This window comes from Bos indicus x Bos taurus, chromosome 3, assembly GCF_003369695.1.
Source record: "Bos indicus x Bos taurus breed Angus x Brahman F1 hybrid chromosome 3, Bos_hybrid_MaternalHap_v2.0, whole genome shotgun sequence".
Taxonomy (NCBI): domain Eukaryota; kingdom Metazoa; phylum Chordata; class Mammalia; order Artiodactyla; family Bovidae; genus Bos; species Bos indicus x Bos taurus.
The window spans coordinates 120,037,926-120,054,779 of record NC_040078.1 but is presented as its reverse complement, the minus strand read 5'-3'; the positions used below and the strand labels follow the sequence as shown (position 1 = coordinate 120,054,779).

Genomic DNA, 16,854 nt, shown 5'->3' with positions numbered 1-16,854 from the left:
ACTGGTTTTGTCTGGGGGTCAGGTGGGTCTTGCAGACGTTTGGTGGGCAGATGCCGTGACAGGGCCAGCTGGACACCTGTCACTGGCGGGACAGGCTTGCAGAGCTGGGGGACCAGGCTCTCGGTGGAAGCCCCTCCCCTGGGTGGGTGGTCCAGGAGAGGCTAGGTGGGACTGTGCCCCAGGTGGGGCTGCCAGCGGGCCAGCAGATGCCAGGTGTTGAGCTAGCCCTTCCTGGGGCACCAGCCAGGGCACAGGCCAGGTCGACAGCCAGCAGGACTCGCCTGGGGCTCACAGGGCTCACTGCCCTCCTCGCCCACACGCTCCAGCTCCCACCCAGGGCTGGCCCCCGGGAACTGGCACCAGGGTGCCCCAGAGACCAGGACGGGGAAGACCCACGTTCGGTAGTCCAGGGGGTCACAGCTCCACAGGTGAGTGGCCAGGAGGGGCTGGAAGAGCCTCTGGGGGGTGGGCGGGGGCACACCAAGGTAGGGGGTGTACCACCTCGGGCACCACCCCCAACAGCTGTCTTAGAGACACAGCCACAGACCCCACGTCCACATCTCAGCCAGCGCACCCTAGCAGCAGACTGTGGGCCCTCCCAGGGTGCCCAGCACCTTCACAGATGCTGCCAGCCTGGCACTCCCTCCTGGGGGAGGGAAAAGAATCACTGCCTGAGGTGCTAGTGGGCGCCTGATGCCAGAGGAGCCAAGATCTCCCTCTGCGGCCTTCGGGGGGCTGCAGCTGGGGGCTTCTGCAGGGGCGTGGGGCCTCCGGCCACCACCGGGCCCTCTGAGGGTGTCTCAGCCCTCACACCGCCCCGAGTGGGCCCTGCCCCTTGGCCAGGCTGGCAGGCCAAGGTGCAGCCTCTTGTCTGGCTCCTGGTGAGGAGGGTTCCCCTCCACAGGGCGGCTGCCACCACCATGCCCGCTGGCAGTGTTGGCCTGGTCTGTGCTGAGAAGGGACTCTCGACAGTTCTCACAGCCTGATAAGTGCCGGCTACAGCTGCTGTGGCAAGATGAGGGGGCTTCCCAGAAGGGGGCCACCCCGTATGCAGCAGCACCGGGTCCGTTTCTCAGCAGAAAGCAGGGTCATGGTGTGAGCAGGGCCATGGTGTGAGCAGGGTCACAGTGTGGGCAGCGTCACGGTGTGGGCAGGGTCACGGTGTGGGCAGTGTCCTGGTGTGGGCAGCGTCACGGTGTGGTCAGCGTCACGGTGTGGGCAGCGTCACGGTGTGGTCAGCGTCACGGTGTGGTCAGCGTCAGGGTGTGGGCAGCGTCAGGGTGTGGGCAGGGTCACGGTGTGGGCAGCGTCCCGGTGTGGGCAGCGTCACGGTGTGGTCAGCGTCACGGTGTGGGCAGCATCACGGTGTGGTCAGCGTCACGGTGTGGGCAGCGTCACGGTGTGGGCAGCGTCAGGGTGTGAGCAGGGTCACGGTGTGAGCAGGGTCACGGTGTGGGCAGGGTCACGGTGTGGGCAGCGTCAGGGTGTGGGCAGCGTAAAGGTGTGGGCAGGGTCACGGTGTGGGCAGCGTCAGGGTGTGGGCAGGGTCACGGTGTGGGCAGCGTCAGGGTGTGGGCAGGGTCATGGTGTGCGCAGTGTCACGGTGTGCGCAGGGTCACGGTGTGAGCAGGGTACAGTGTGGGCAGCATCAGGGGCTGGGGCCTGCCTTCACCCACCCGTGTGCTCTCCCACTCCACAAACCGGCTCTTTGCGGAGCACTGGCTGGGGATAAGGGGGCAGAGGCCGGGGGCAGGGGCCCAGCCCTGGAGGGCTCTCCCTCAGCCCGGTGCTGGGCTGGGGGCTGGCCCGGAGGCGTCCACTCGGACGCAGCCGTCTGACCTACTTGTTTCGGAATCCCTTCCCTTCTCTGCCCTCAGTTCTAACCCTCTGCCCCGCTCCCTGCTCCGTCACGGGGCGCAGCAGTTATTTCAGGCAAGTGTCCTCGGGAGTCCGACTGTCTTCCCGGCGGAGCAGAGACAATGTGACGTGGGCCCTCTGTCCCCACGGCAGGTGTCGGGTCGTGTCAGTTTTGGGAGACAGAGCCTCTGGAGACACATATTTTGTTATGAACCGCAGGGCTGGTTTCTCCTGAACCCACGGGTCTTGCTAGCAGAGCTCTCCCCTTCAGAGCCCTTGCTCCCAGTTGTTTTGGCAGGGGTAGGTGTTTTTGGTGAGGCGGTTAAGAGAGTCAACTGTTTTAATCATGTTTTCACCTGTGACTTGGAGCCAGGTGGCTGAGCCTGGCCCGCGTGCTCAAGGAGCACTTGGACAGAATGCTCTGGAAAGATGGTGCCAGCGTGGGTTTTCCCACTTCTAGGGTGTATGGGCCTCCCTGGCTCCCAGAGACCCAGAGCTGCCCGCCCGCCCCGTGCTTCCGGAAGTCAGCCCGGCCCCTCTGTCCAAGGCCGGGCCCAGAGGGACGTTCAGTGGGTGGCACCGAGAGAGAATGGCTGTCCCCTCCCACCCGAGGCATCGGAGCAGCCCAGGCGGGAGAGGAAGAGGGGATGTGGGCTGAGCTGGGGTCAAGAGGGGCGGTGCTGATGGGGGTGAGTGACGGGGGAGGTGCTGATGGGGGTGAGTTGACGGGCGCGGGGGCGGGGGGGGGGGCGCGGAGGGAGGGAGGCTGGCGGTGGAGGGGGTACTGGAAGGGGCTGGCGGGAACCGGGGTGGGAGGTTACAGGACTTCAGCCCCGCCCAGCACTTTTCCAGCCAGGATTTGGGGGACAGCGGGGTGCTGGCGCATGGCCCCCACCCCCCCACCCCCCGAGTGAATGCTCGATGCAACCCTGAGGCGCAACATTTCATTCCCTCGGTGGCCTGGGCCCCCCGCCCCCGGAGCGGAGGTGCTGTCCTTGAGTCTAGCCACCCCTACTCTCCTGCGCTCCCTCCGGGTGTCCCGGTGTGACGGTCTGGGCCTGAGTGGTCCCCCAGGCCCAGGAGAGTGACCGGGGGCTCAGAGAGGACCAGCCTGCCGGGTTCCCCAGAGCGCCCCTGAAGATCCCGGCAGGCCCCAGCCTCGGGGCAGTGGGCCTCAGGTGCCAAGCGCACGCGGGCCGTGTGGTCCTCAGAGGGGCTGGGACCTTGGCAGCCAAGCCAGGAACTGAAGGGGGGCGCGCCCCACTGGGAAATGCAGGACGCGCCGGCCCGCTGCCGCAGCGCTGTCGGTGAAGCACGCAGGACAGCCGACGGCCCACGCTGCGCAGGGTCGGCCCGCGACCCCAGCGCCGGGCGGTCGGGCAGGGAAAGGGGCAGCGGCGAGGCCCAGGTGGCCGGCCGGAGCTCGCATCCCCGCCCCGCCCGCCGCTCCCTCGGGCCGCTGTCCGGCCTTGGCCGCCGGAGGAGGAAGCGCTGTCCTCACTCCACCTCTGGCCGCCGCGGTGCCAAGTTGCTGGCGGCGGCGGGAGTCGGGGCGGCGGGCGGCGGGCAGCGGCCGGGGCGCAGCGCCCTCCCTGGCGCCCCCCGCGGGCTCGGGTTACTCACGTAGAGGCCGGAGTGCTCGGCGCCGAAGAACGGGAAGAGCACGGAGAGCGGCCGCAGCCCAGAGCCGCCGTCGTCCTGCTTGGGGGTGACCGCGTCGCCGCGCTCCGTGCCGAACGGGTAGAAGTCGGCGAGGGCCACCGCGCCGCGCGCCCCGCGCGCCCCGAGCCCCAGGGCCGCGGCCAAGAGCAGCGCCCAGGTGGCGCCGCGCAGCATCGCCGGGGGTCGGCGGGCGGGGACGGAGCGGGGACACACACAGCGGGACGAGCCGGACACAGCGGGGACGGAGCGGGGACCCAGCGAAGACACAGCAGGGACAGAGAGGCGACGAGGCGGGGACGCAGGGGGACGGAACGGGGCTTTGCGGTCAGCGCGGGACGGAGCGAGGCCGCGGTGGGGAGTGACCCGCAGGGCCGGGCGGGCGTGCGGGCAGCGCGGCCGCGCCGTAGGTAGGTGTACTCCCGGGTCGCGCCCGCCCTGCCGGCAGGGCCGCGCTCGGGTCGCCTCTTTCGGAGGAAGGCGCCGGGCGGGACCGCGCTGGAGGCCGGACCCGCCCCTGTGGCCGCGATTTAAATATCCAGCCGGCGGTCACTCGGGCCTGGGCGGGGCCGGGGCCGGGCCATGCAAATTAGGCGGCTCTTAAAGCGTCAGGCCGACGGCGGGCCCAGCCCTCGCCCAGCGCCCCCGGAGTGGCCCACCCCTTCCTCCTCCGTGGGTCCCCTGCCGCCCGCGTGGGGCCAGCCCAGAGGAAGCGACTTGTCCACAAAGAGGTCCCGGAACAGACCCTCAGGCCTGCATGGGTTACTGGGCCTGGGGGGCAGGTTTCCCCCGGGGTGGGGGCGGCCTTTTCAGGCCCCTGACCCCCAGGGGACCTGGCCACCGACCTGCCAGAGTGTCGTGGATCAGGGGCCACCCTGACTGGCAGTGCCTGAATGGGCTCCTCCGGAAGCGGCCAGAGGCTGCATCCACGCTCCACCCCGCACCCCAGCCCTGAGGCTTGCCATCCGGTTTTATGAGCGGAGGACCTGGCCTGGGAGAATGCAGGGCATGAAGAAAAGTTTCCGCCCTGCGTGGCCTAGTCAGGAGAATACTGGTGGAGATGGTTTTGGGGACCTAAGGAAACCTCACAGCAGGGGAGTCCGGGGCGAAACCTGCGGGGAGCATCCCTCTTCCAGGGTGGCTGGTCCCTGCTGGCCTGCGGGCACGATGCTGCGTGGGCAGGGGCAGGACATAGAGAGCCCACAACTGAGCTTCTGTCTCCAGTCTGCGGCCACCCTGGCCCTCCTCCTGCCGCCAGGCCCACTGCCCTGAGAATCAGACCCTGAGTGTTTGTCCCCACGGGGGCTGGCATCTGGGCCCCCAGTGCAGGGCTGGAGCCCGGCACCTCTCCCCATCCCTGCTCGCAGGTGCTAGTGCGGGCTGATATATGACCACAAGCCAAGCCTGGGGCCCCTGAAGACTAGGGTGCGCGGCTCAGAGATGAGCAGAGAGCAGCAGGGACAGCAGCTCTCACCAGCTGGGCTGTTTGACACTTGGCTTCGTGCTTCTCTGTATTTTCTCAAATGTCCTCAACAAGCATGTATCACTTTGCAGTCAGAGCAAGGCACACTAAATGTGACTTCTAAGAGCTAGTGGAGGGGTCCTGTATGTGTGAGCGTATGACTGGGGGTCACAGGTTTACACATCACCCCCGTGATGTTCATGCCCTCCAGGCTGGTCAGGTGCCGAGTCAGGGTCAGGTGCCGAGTTTCAGGAGGCACCCACTGTGGCTGATCCCCTGCTGGCACCACCCTGAGAGGGACCGTCCCTCCAGTCCCACTGTAGCCCCATCCTGCTCAGTTGTGTGAGGGCCGGCCCTGGGTCAGGCTGCTGCCTTGGAGACCCCCGGGGCAGCAGGACAACTGTGGCTCCAAAAACACGCAGGATGAGAAAGGCCATGGCCGCACATGTTTGCGGGAGAAATTCAGAGATGACACCCAACTGCAGGACCTGCCCTGGGAGCAGACTCCAGTGCCACAGGGCTCTCAGCGGGGGCCGGGGGTGGGGGTGGGGAAATGCCCGTGTACACACATGCACACACACCCCATCACACACACACATCCATCCATACACATGCACACACACATGTCCACACACACACACCCCAGCACACACACCACACATACCAGCACACACACACCCCAGCACACACACACCCAGCGCGCGCGCACACACACATACATACACATGCACACACACATGCCCACACACACTCATCCCAGCACACACACACACACACACACACATACACACCCCCAGCACACACACACATACACACACACGCACACACACATGTCCACACACACATGCACCCCAGCGCACACACACACACACATGCTGGCACACACACACATACACACCATCACACACACATATACATATACACACTCACATGCACCCCCCACACACACACTAGCACACACACACACACATGCTGGTGCACACACACATGTACATGCATACACATGTACACCAGCACATACACCTTACACACCCCCACACACATGTGCACACACACACCAGCGCACACACACACACTGGTGCACACACACATACACACATCCACACCCTGGCACACACGGGCATTTCCCTGAACCCCTCCTTGGCACCCTGCTGGCTCAGCTGCAGAGGGGGGAGGTGGGGGAAGCCCAGAGGCCAGCAGCACAGAGGTCACGGCCAAGGTCAGAGGAGGGGTGTGGCAGCCTCGCCCTCCTGGGACAGGAAGGTTGCTCCTGAGCCTCACTGGCAAAGGCAGGGAGGGGGCAGGACATGACCCCCACGGGGTCGCCAGAGGGCAGAGGGGCCAGAAGGCTGGTCCCCATGGTGGGAGCCCGGGAGGACGTGCTTTTCCATGTGTGGCTTTCGGTGGGAACCGGGCAGCGTCTGCCAGCTGCGCGGTGGGCTCGGAGCCCAGCGGGGAGCCCAGCAGAAGCCTGCCCCTGTTTGTTTCCTCAGGGGGGAGGGCCGGGGGCCCCACCCTGACAGGGAGGCGGCCGGGGTGGGGTCCTCCAGGCTGACCGTGGACCCCTGTTGAACGTGCCCACCTCCTGCAGGGGGTGCGGGGGGGGCCCCTCCCCCTGCTGCATTTCCTGCTCTGGGTGGGATGCCGGGGACCCTAGCAAAGGCTCACTTCGGGGCTAAGTTTTGGGTTCACCTGGGCGCCTTGGTGCTCAGCAGACACGCCCAGGAAGGACTATTTCTCCAGGCTCAGTGGGAGCGGCTGGCCCAGACAGGGCCTCAACCCGCCTCCCAAGGGAGTCCTCTTGCACTTTGTGAGATGCCCAGGCCTGGGCCCCCCGGAGAGCTGGCATGCTTGGTCTGGGTGGGGCCAGCGGCAAGCGGAACCCCGCAAGGCTGTACTTCCCAGGCACAGGCCTGCTGAGCCTCCAGGGCCCTCACCCTGGGCTATGTGCAGTCCCTTTTGGGAGACTTGGAGTTAACAGGAGGCTCCACCACGCTGGGCATTACATTTCAAACACAGTCACACACACACACACTCCACAGGCGCAAGAGAGAAAAAATAATTCTTTTTTCCAGGTGCTAAAAATATTATCAGGAAATACTTTTTAGCAATGTGCTGTTTCAGGTTCCCCTCCGGACTCAAGGGTGCCTTTGTCTTTGCCACAGAAAGTCCACATTTATCAAAACCAAAATCATTTTATCAAGCAGGCTCGTGTTTTGCGACCGGGAAACCTGAGCCTCCCCAACAGGCCTGTGACATTTTAATTTAGGGCCTGAGTGTGTGTGCAATTTAGATAGGGAGCCCCGAGCTGGACTTGGGACACCCCAGGACCCCATGCCGGCCAAGGTGGGGCGTGTTCCCCCACTGGAACCTGGCCAGGTGGGCTGGTCCCTGCAGGGCGGGGGCGGGGGCTCCAGCAGGGCTGCTAGGGGCAGAAGCCAGCTGGCTGCATCCCCAACTCTCTCTCCCTCTCCCCAGAGCCATGGGGCTTCCACACAGGTGACACCCCAGGGAGACCCTTATCTGCTCCAAGAATGAGGTCAGCAGGTCACAGAGCCTGGAGGGCAGGCGGGGTCCTGCTCCTGGGGAGCCCGCCGGGTGCGGTCGTGACACTGAGAGGCGGGCTGGGGCAGCTGGTGCATGGAGCAGAGGGGTGCCTGGGTCCCGGGCGCACAGCCATCCGCACAGGCGCGGTGACCATCAGACTTTCACACAGAAGCTACGTGCTCACCGCTGGAAATGTTTAAGAAAACAGTTTACTTCCATTAGAAAAATCCTTTTACCTAAATATACAACTTTATGTTGAACAAGTGAAAATAGTGTCTCCTCCACTGGTTGAACTTTCACTGAAATATGACAAATCCTAGAGGGTCCCAGGCACGTAAGGTCTCCTGGGAGCAGCCAGGCAAGGAGGCTCTGGGAATCACCAGGAGAACGTCGGTCCAAGCCCAGGTGGCTCGCAGGTCAGTGCTGGGAGATCTCTCCGATCCCTCCTGCATCTGGGCTCTGTTCCTCTTTCATCCGTGGGCGCCCACTGAGCACCTCCTCTGCACGGGGAGCTTTGGTCCAGGTGTGCGACCCCGAGAGGCCAGGCCCGCAGAGAGGAGAGCGTCGATGCCGACTCGTCTCCGGCTGTGCTTGTCTACTTCCTCTCCACCCACCGCCCCATGGTCCCTCCTCCACAGGGAGCGGACTGCCAGGTCCCTGGCCACCAGGCCAGGGAGGAAGGGAAGAGGCCCTGAGTGTCACATGTTGTCTCATGGCCTTCCCCTCCCGTCTGTATGATGTTCTCCAGCGGTGGCCTGGGGGGTGGTGTCTCTGGGTTGCTCTTTGCTCTCTAACCGGCTGCAGCAGTGGGTGGCCGTCTGGGTGCATCTACCACCACCAACACCTCCTTTGCCCGGATCATCACTGCTAATGGGTCAGCACACTCTTCACCGCACTCTGGGAGTTGGTGATGGACAGGGAAGCCTGGTGTGCAGCAGTCCATGGGGTTGCAAAGAGTGGGACACGACTGAGTGACTGAACTGAATTGAACACTCTTCCGCTCTGAGCCTGGGTCGAACTTCAGAATCCTTCTCAACACAGCCACCGATAATTGGACAGACTCGACGGGCGGAATGGAGCATGTTTGGCCACCTCTCTCTAGACACTGCTTTTGCACAGTTTACAACATACAGTCACCCCATGACTAAGTTCCGTTCGAGAGGAGGCCCTGGCAGGACAGCCTGTGTTACAGGCTGGGTCCCTGTCACCGCAGACAGGTGGCTGGTGTCACACGCTTGGGCCGCAGCTCACATGACGGGGCCGGGGGGGCTCGGCCAGCTTCAGCCCTCTCGCCCCCAGGAGCCCAGATGGGGTGCGGCTGGCGCCTGTGCTCGAGGAATGTCCTGGGCTGGCTGGCGCCCACAGATGTTGTCAACACGTCACTTATGAGACCAGAGGCCGTTTGGAGCGGAACCAGATCACCCTGACCCGTGTTCATGGGAAAAGGGAGAAGAACACTGGCAGGTGAACCGCCCGGCCGAAGATGGCTGCCCTGGTCTCCGTGGCAACCGGGGCTGGATTCCCGCAGGAATTTTCCCGGCGTTTATGGGCTGGGAACTCGGGTGGTTCTCTAACAACTCTAACTTTTACACCCCAGTGCCTCTCGCGGCCAGTGAATCACGGGGACCAGACTCTGAGTCACTTCCAGCCACCTGCCACCGTGACGGCCCTGCAGTTCCTGGAGACAGAGCCGGGCTGCCTCTGGGTGCGGGGAGGTGGTGGCTGGGTCTTGCAGGACATTATGTTTTTGGCTCCAGTTGGTGGAAATGTTCTCCACGTGTTTCCCTGTGTTTACAGAGCTGAGGGCACGGAATGCAGCCCGCGTGCGGAAGTCGGCCTGCCGGGACCTGGCCCGGTCAGCACACCCGCCCGGTGCCAGGGCGGACGCGGGCGCAGGGAGGCCCCGTGCAGCTGGCGGGGGGGCCTGTCACAGAGCAGGGCCCAGAGCTTGGTCCTCGCCTGCCAGGGCCCGGGGTCCTGAGGGCCGGGGGAGCTTGGCAGTCAAGGGTCAGAGGGCGCCGCTGACTCCAGGGCGCCCCTCAAGCTTGGGTCCCTGCTGAGCGGCGGTTCTGCTGCCTGCTGGTCAGGGCTGGGGCGGCCTGGCCACCTGGGCTTGGGAGCCGCCTTTACTTCTTGGCCCGGAAGGCCTGGAGGAGGCAGGCTCGCTGCCACTGCACGTCCCGGTCCAGCGGCTGCCTCCGGTTGGCCACCTGCGGACGGGCAGGAGCTCAGGCGGGCGGGCGGGCCCCGTGGCTGAGCACCATGACCAGAAGGACTGGGAGGCCACGGTCCCTGGCTCCCGAGGTGGGTGTGCCTGCGGAGAAGCTCCAGGCAGATGGCAGACACACCAGCAGCCGACAGGGTGTTTGGTCCTACCTGTGATCAGGGTCACCACCACTGCGTCCTGGGGACCGAGGTGACCGCCCACCCCAGTGGTTGGACCCCTTCCGCAGAGCCACGACGAGGACAAAGAGCTCCTCGGCTGGTGAACCGAGCCCATGTGGCCTGGAGGGCACTGCTCAGGGGGAATAGGCTTCACTACGGGTCCAGGCCTCAGGTTCCTCATCTGGGAAATGGGGGTTTTGACCAGGTGGCTCCCTGGTGTCTGAGAGCTCAGAGCACATGGGGCAGCCTTGACCAGCATGTGTGTGTTTGCGTGCATGCATGCACACTTGCACGAGTGTGCACGCATGTGTGTGCAGGTGTGTGTGCATGCACATGTGTCTGTATATGCACGCGTGCACACGTGCATGTGTGTGTGCATGTGTGTGCATGCATGTGTGTGCGCGTGGGTGTGGGAGGGGCAGAGTTACATGCTCAAGGTGCTGTTCTGCTTTGTGCCCACCCCGTCCCCCACACACACTGCTGACCTGTCCCCGACTCTAGAGCCACCATGGTGCAGTGTGCCAGGCGCGTCTGGACACTTCACACCCAGCGACCTCTGACTGCGGGACTGTCCCCACCCCTCTTGATGGGGGTCGATGGTGGCGTGGAGAGGGCGGTGACCTGCCTCCGCCCCTCAGTGAGTGTGGGGTGACGGGAGGACACAGTGGGGGCCCTGGGGTGGCCTGGAGGAGCTCAGGCTGAGGCCAGGTGGGCACAGCGCCCCCTTCCCTGTGCACCCCTGCCAGCCCACCTGCCCCTCCAGCATCTTCGCCTGCCGCTGCTCCCTCTCTCGGGACGCCGGGGCCTGTGCAGCCTGTGGTCGGGCTCTGTGCAGGCGCTCCGTCTCTGCAGCTTGGAGTCACTGGTACCGGGCCGCCAGCTCCTGGAGCCACTGGGCGTGGGCCTGCTCCAGCTCTGCCATCTGGACCTGGGGGAAACCCCAGGCACCTCACTGCCCACCCCGGGCTGGGCTGCGCAGAGGCCCGGGGCATCCAGGTGGCCCCACTGCCCTCTGTGGGGGTCCAGGCACCCTCCTGGACCGGCAGGTGGGCTTGGGGTTTTGTACACGCATTCGACCTCTGGGCCTTGTCTGGGCTGGAATCCCGCCCACAGGCCTCCAAAGAGAGACTTGCGTCTGTTTTAATGGTGTCCTTCTCTCCACTTGGCTGGACTGTGGGTCCCACAGGCATCACGAGCTGAGGCTTGCCCCTCCCCTACTTGCCAATCCCCTGTCTGGTGATGGGGGGGCTGTCAGTGGGGGAAGGGCAGGCACCCCGGTACACACAGAGCACCCCCAGACCGGCCTGCAGGCCAGCTGACCCTGTGTCCCCCACACTGCCCCCAGTGGGGGAAGGGCAGGCCTACCTGACCCTGTGTCCCCCACACTGCCCCCTCTTCTGGCCCATGCATTGGCTTACAGGTCCTTGACTGCTCCCCCCACTCCTGCAGGGCCATGGAACCCTGAGACCTGAGGGGTCTCCCTGGCAGAGCCCCCTGCTGCCCGGGGCTTTGTCTCCACACTGTTCTGCACCGGAGAGGTCCAGCCTGTCTGTCCCAAGTGTGAGCTCATACCCATCGGACAGACCCAGCTTCCGGGACCCACAGTCACCTAGACCCTCCAGCCCCTGGGCCCTCAGTCTGCCTGCCTGGGGACTGCCCTGCTTGGGCACAGCCCTTCCTGGCCCCACCCCCGCCACGCCCCACAGAGGGTCATGGAAGAGCTGGGGTAGATGGTCTGTCACCGGTCACCGAAAGAACACACGATCTTTGGGGGAAGGTTTAGGGGCTCCTTTTGCCCCTGTGGGGATGGTCCCTTTGGAGGAAGCAGCTGACACTCAGGGCAGACCTGGCCTGGCTGTCAGTCACCGGGGCAGGATGGGAACCTGGGCCCCGACCAGGACCCATCTCCACTACTCCAGCTCTGGGCCGGGTGGGGCAGTGGTCAGGGGCCATCTGGCCAGTCCCTGCTTCTGAGCCTCCTCGACCCGCCCCCCTGCCCTCTGGACAGGCCTGGCCTCTGGGGGGCCCTGGGACAGGGCAGGCAGGTCTGGAGGGCAGAGGGCCAGAGGCCATACTACAGCAGCAAAGAGTCTTTTCTTCTTCAGGGCTGAGGGAAGGCAAGAGTCCCCCTCCACTGCAAAAGGAAGTCCTGTTTGTTTAAAAATCCAGTTACACTCCTGGATATGCATGTTAAAAAGAGGAGAGAAAAGTGAAATCCAAAATAAATAAACGGCTGCATCCGGGTTTCCCCTCCTGAGACACCAGTAAAGGGTTTATGGGCTTTGGGCCCCTCACAGCTGACCTCCTGGAACTCATTAGCTGCTCCTCTCCTCCCCCCGGGCTCCAGGGCTGCTGCCCGAGGCGGTGCCATCTGGGCCTCCCGGACCCCCAGGCTCCCTACCCTGAGTGGCCACGGAGCCCTCGAGTTCCCCAGCTCAGCACAGGGTCATGCTGACTGGGCCTGGCTGGCCAACCCTCCTCTGCGGGAGGGTAAGTGGCCTTGTGTGGGTAGGCTGGCCGCTGGCTTTCAGTGACCGTCCTGATCAGCTGGCCCCTGAGCCTCCATCCTGACCCCAATTCTGTCCCCAGGGTCCCCGCCTCCCACTGCCGCCCCACTGACCCGGCCACTTCCCTCTGGAACGCCCTCCTGTCCCTGAGCCCACCTCAGCTGGACAGCGTGCCCCGGGTGGTGCCCTGCCGGTGGGGCCTTGCTGTCCTGCCTTGGGGCTTGAGGGCCAGTCTGCTCCGGAGCCCACCCTCCTCGTCATCACCAGCGGGGGGCACAGGCAGTCGTCAGCCCCTGCGGGGACCCTGCTGCCCCTGGTTCTGCTCGCAGGCACCCTATCCTGCCCTGCTGTGGCGGCGGCCTCTGCCTCTCCTCCCGCCCTGAGCCAGCCCTCCTCATTCCGCGTTCCTGTCCACACGGCCCCCACCCCATCTTTGTCCTTCCAAGTCCAAGAGCCCTGGGCACGGTCAGCTTCTCACGCATCCCAGCGGCCATGACTACGTGCTGATACGGCCAAGCCTGGCCTTTGTGTGCCCGGGTCCTTCTGCCCTTGGCTCAGGATACCCAGACAAGCCCTGCCCCACTGTGGAACTGGTCTGTGCAGGACCCCGCGGGGCAAGCGACCCTCAACAAGCTCAGGGATCCACCGGCCCATGGGGCCCCCACAAAGTCCAGGGTTGAACACTGGACCCTGTGCCCCCGTCTGAGAGGCTCTGGCTGGACACCATCACCAGGACCTTCATGAGGGACAAACCCTCCCTTCTCTGGCCAGGGCCAGCTCAGAGACAGCAGGGGCAGCGGCTGCACCTGGTCATCTGTGCCCACACTTCCGGGCACCAGGGCGGCAGGACACACCCTCCAGGGGACTCGGGTTCCAGGGGTGGGCGGCTGCGTGCTAGGGCCACACAGCTCCAGGCAGCACTGGCTCACGCAGCGGGGACCACGTGGGATGGGAGGTGATTGCCATGACTGGGAGCTTCCCTGGGGACAGCAAAGGTAGGGCTGGGGTCACACTGCGGAGGGGCGGGGAGGTCCACGGGCGGCCTGCCAGCCCTGGGCTGACGCTGAGCTTGGCGGCAGGCAGACAGGCCCGGGGCAGGCATAGCCCCCAATCGCAGGTTGAGACAGAGAAGCCCATCCAAGCCTGTGCCTCCCCCGACCCAGGCCCTGCACGTCTCATTCCCTGTCTCCCCACCCCCATCTCTCCAGAGACCACCCCCTCCACCCCCCTGATTCCCGGGGCCTCGCCCGGCGCCCCGCGAGCTCCCCCTGCAGGCGGGCCGTCCGGGGCTCAGCGCGGCCGCCCCTCCCGCAGGACGCACCTCTCCGAACCGCGCGGCGCGAGCTCCCTGCTGCCGGGCCGAGCGCCTGGACAGAGCGCAGGCGGCGCGTGGACCAGACGCTCCGCCCTGAGGCTGGGCCCCTGGCCCGGCTCATGATCCTCCCTGAAGGTACATGTCCACTGTCCCCCTGCTGTCCTCGTCGGGGCACCCGCCGTGGAGCGGCCAACCTCAGGCCCCCGACTCCCGGCGCGCTCCTCCCGCCTGGGTTTCCCCTGCTGTCCGCTGGGGGCTGGATGCCTGACGCCAGCCCCTAGCGTCTCCCTGGATGTCCCGTCACACACCGTCACACACCGAGGGACTAATTCTGAAGGAAGGCAGGACCATGCCCCCAGGGGCCCCTCCCCTGCCACCGGGGCTCCCGAGTGCCCTCAGGCTTCCAGCCCCTGCGCTGAGCGGCTGCTCCAGAGGCCCGCCCCTCCCTGCGCCGGGGCCCTGGCTGCGCCCCCAGCTCCCATCCAGCCCATCCAGGCCCAGCCGCAGCGTCTGGCTGCTCCTGGGGAAGGCAGACTCAGGCAATCCTGGGGGCACAGCCCAGGTGTGCTCCAGAGGACGCGACGGCACCAGGTGTCTGCCTGGACCACGTGCAGGGGCGGCGTGTAAAGAAGCAAGAACAGGCCGAGTACAGTGGGCACCCCTCAGACAGTTCGGTGCCACGTCTGGTGGGGAGAGTTCTAGAAGGAGGCCTTGTTGGCCTTCTGTGGGCAAAGGCACTTCCCTGTGGTCAGAGTGGCCTCGGAAGACAAGCGTCGTCCCTGCCCCACTCCCGGAGCTTGGAATAAAGACCCCAGTAGTCCTCGGAAGCTCGCCGGCCTGTGGGGCTTGGCCCTATGCCCACCACGTGCGCCCTGCTTCCTCGGGGCTCGTCGTGTGCTCCTGGGACGCTGGGGCTTCCTCCTCAGCCCGAGCCTGGTGCTGCCCACTGCCTTCCTAGCCTGACAGCCCAGGGCCACGAGCCCGCCCGCCCTCCACCCGGCTCAGAGCCTCGGTGAGAGGCGATGGTGCCCTGTGTCCGGGGCTGGAGCCAGCACAGTGGGCCTGGGCCTCTGGGAATGCATGGTGTCCTATTGTGGGCGGCTGAGCGGGAAGGCGGAGGTGAGGGGGCGAGGGAGGCGAACTGGGCTCCCCGAGATTGTCCTCAGGGAGCCCGCGGCGGCTCGGGCTAGGAAGGGGCGGCAAATGGACTTTAGAGCAGAGAGAAGAGGAGACACAGCCCCGGGAGGCTCAGCGAGCTGGCACAGCTCAGGAGGGACAGGGGGGCCCCTTGTGCGGGATGCTCCAGAGGCCGGAGAATCAGGCCCCAAAGGACCCTCTGGACCGGACCAAGTTGCTGGTGGTCTCTGTGTGTGAGGCGGCGGGGTTGGGGCGCTGAAGGTCTGGGGACAGGAGGCGGGCAGCCCTTCCAGAAACCTGGCTGGGGGAGGGGAGACGGGACAGCGGCGAGGGGCGGGGTGTGGGTTGTGGGGGGCACAGAGCCAGAGAGGGGACCCGAAGGCAGAGACCCTGATGACCCACCAGGCTCAGCCCTCGGGTTACAGGCTCAGGCAGCAGACTCGTGGTTCACAAGGAGCGGGGTGACTAAGGGGCTCTCACAGCCTTTCCCGGTCAGTTTTCACTGAATGCGGGAGGAGGACGGGCTCAGGGGAGGGCAGGGCCGTGACTGGGGTCCCGTCCCAGGCTGGGTGAGGAAGGCAGGCAGAGTGGCCCTGCATGGATTTTTGGGGTTCTGACTATTTAGGACTTTAACTAAAGAAGGAGAGCAACGCTTGTACCTAAAATTGAAGTTTCACCCTTCTTTGTAATTTTGGAAATGACAGTTTTCTGTTTGTATACATTTTCCAGTAGAAAAGCAGAAGTTTCCCTCAAATATGGCTTAACCGTTTCACGGTCTTAAGGAGGCACAGGCACTCCTGTGGAGCATTACGCTGCTCTTGTGCTGACGCGGCTTGTACAGGATTCTGTAACTGGAATGATTGCGGTACTAATGGCATGGGCCCCCTTCATGTGCCCCACTGAGTCGGTCTCCTCCTTGGGTGGCTTTTCTGAGCCCTGATCCTGAGACAGGTGGGGGCTGGCCGAGCCAGCGTCACCAGCCCACAGCACTCAGAGTGGGGTGCAGCTGCAGGCGTGCACGCCGCCCAGCCCTCCTGCCCAGGCTTGACAGCCCACTCCGGCAGCTCCTGGGTTTGAGGAAGGGGCTGGGGCTTCGTGTGCACCCTTGGACCAGCTCCCAGCCTGGGTTTCCGTCCTGTGGACGGGTGTGATGCGATTTCATGGGGTTCCTGTCGGGACCAAGGGAAGGATAGGAGAGCTGTGGGGTCCCCCCTCGTATGAGGGCTGCCGGAACACGGGGGTCACAGAGGCGGAAACGCCTCAGGCACCAGCACTGCAGGCGGGGGTGACACTCATCACCCAGCCTGTTGCACAAGAGCAGAGCCTGCTGCTACCCCCAGCCTGTCCCTCTGAGCTCTTGGGCTTAGGTCCTCAACCTTCTCATCCACTGGTGACTTGGATCGGTCTGTTCGTCGGTTGGGCAACGTCCAGTGCGGGTGGGCATGGGCGGCAGGTACAGCCGCCTGGTCCTGCCCTCTGGGAGCCCGGAGCCCTCTGGCCAGTCCTGGGACAGAACCGTCACTGGGAAGAGCTCACGTGTAAGGGGCAGAGCCCTTCTCTTCAGACAGTGGGCCTCAGCGGCCCGGACGGAGGCCATGTCTGCTGTGGGTTCCTGGCAGCTGGACGCTTCCGGACTCTGCCCTGCTCGCCTTCCGGCTCGCCCTCCCGCCAGCCTCTGCTGCTTTCACCACGATACTGATGCAGTCAGTTTTCTTATTCTCTTTCAAAATCCCTTGGAAAATCTCAAACATCTATTCTCTGTAAACTGCTATCAACTTGTCCAGTTTCCCTCCAAATGTACCACAAACAAGTAGACAAAACTGAACCAACAAACCAACAACCAAAATCAACAACCGAGAGAGCAGGCGCGTAAGCAAAGAGCAGATTATCTGGAAGCCGATCAAAAGCTTGTAACCGCCCAGAGCCAGCTCGCTCTCCAGTAAGACAAGTGACGAAAAGAGACACAAGCTTTAATTATTCTTCCA

General features: G+C 64.7%; 2 protein-coding genes across 14 annotated transcripts in view; both read right to left on the bottom strand.

Moving 5' to 3' along the window:
- Window positions 1-4,023, bottom strand: part of SNED1 (sushi, nidogen and EGF like domains 1) — a 75,409-nt gene extending 71,386 nt beyond the window's left edge. For 7 of the 9 annotated variants that reach the window (XR_003510472.1, XR_003510471.1, XR_003510473.1 and 4 more), the window contains exon 1: window positions 3,481-4,023. Coding sequence is in view for 6 of the 9 variants with exons in the window: in XM_027538164.1 (XP_027393965.1) it covers window positions 3,481-3,693 (213 nt within the window). In the remaining 3 variants the exon portion in view is untranslated. The remainder of the gene's footprint in view (window positions 1-3,480) is intronic. The other 2 variants (XM_027538161.1, XM_027538162.1) reach the window with 1 other exon arrangement.
- A 3,003-nt stretch (window positions 4,024-7,026) lies between these two features.
- CROCC2 (ciliary rootlet coiled-coil, rootletin family member 2) overlaps window positions 7,027-16,854 on the bottom strand; it is a 68,718-nt gene continuing 58,890 nt past the window's right edge. For 2 of the 5 annotated variants that reach the window (XM_027538155.1, XM_027538157.1), the window contains exon 26: window positions 7,027-10,838. In XM_027538155.1, the coding sequence (XP_027393956.1) occupies window positions 10,408-10,838 (431 nt within the window). In that variant the 3' untranslated portion in view covers window positions 7,027-10,407. The remainder of the gene's footprint in view (window positions 10,839-16,854) is intronic. The other 3 variants (XM_027538158.1, XM_027538159.1, XM_027538156.1) reach the window with 3 other exon arrangements.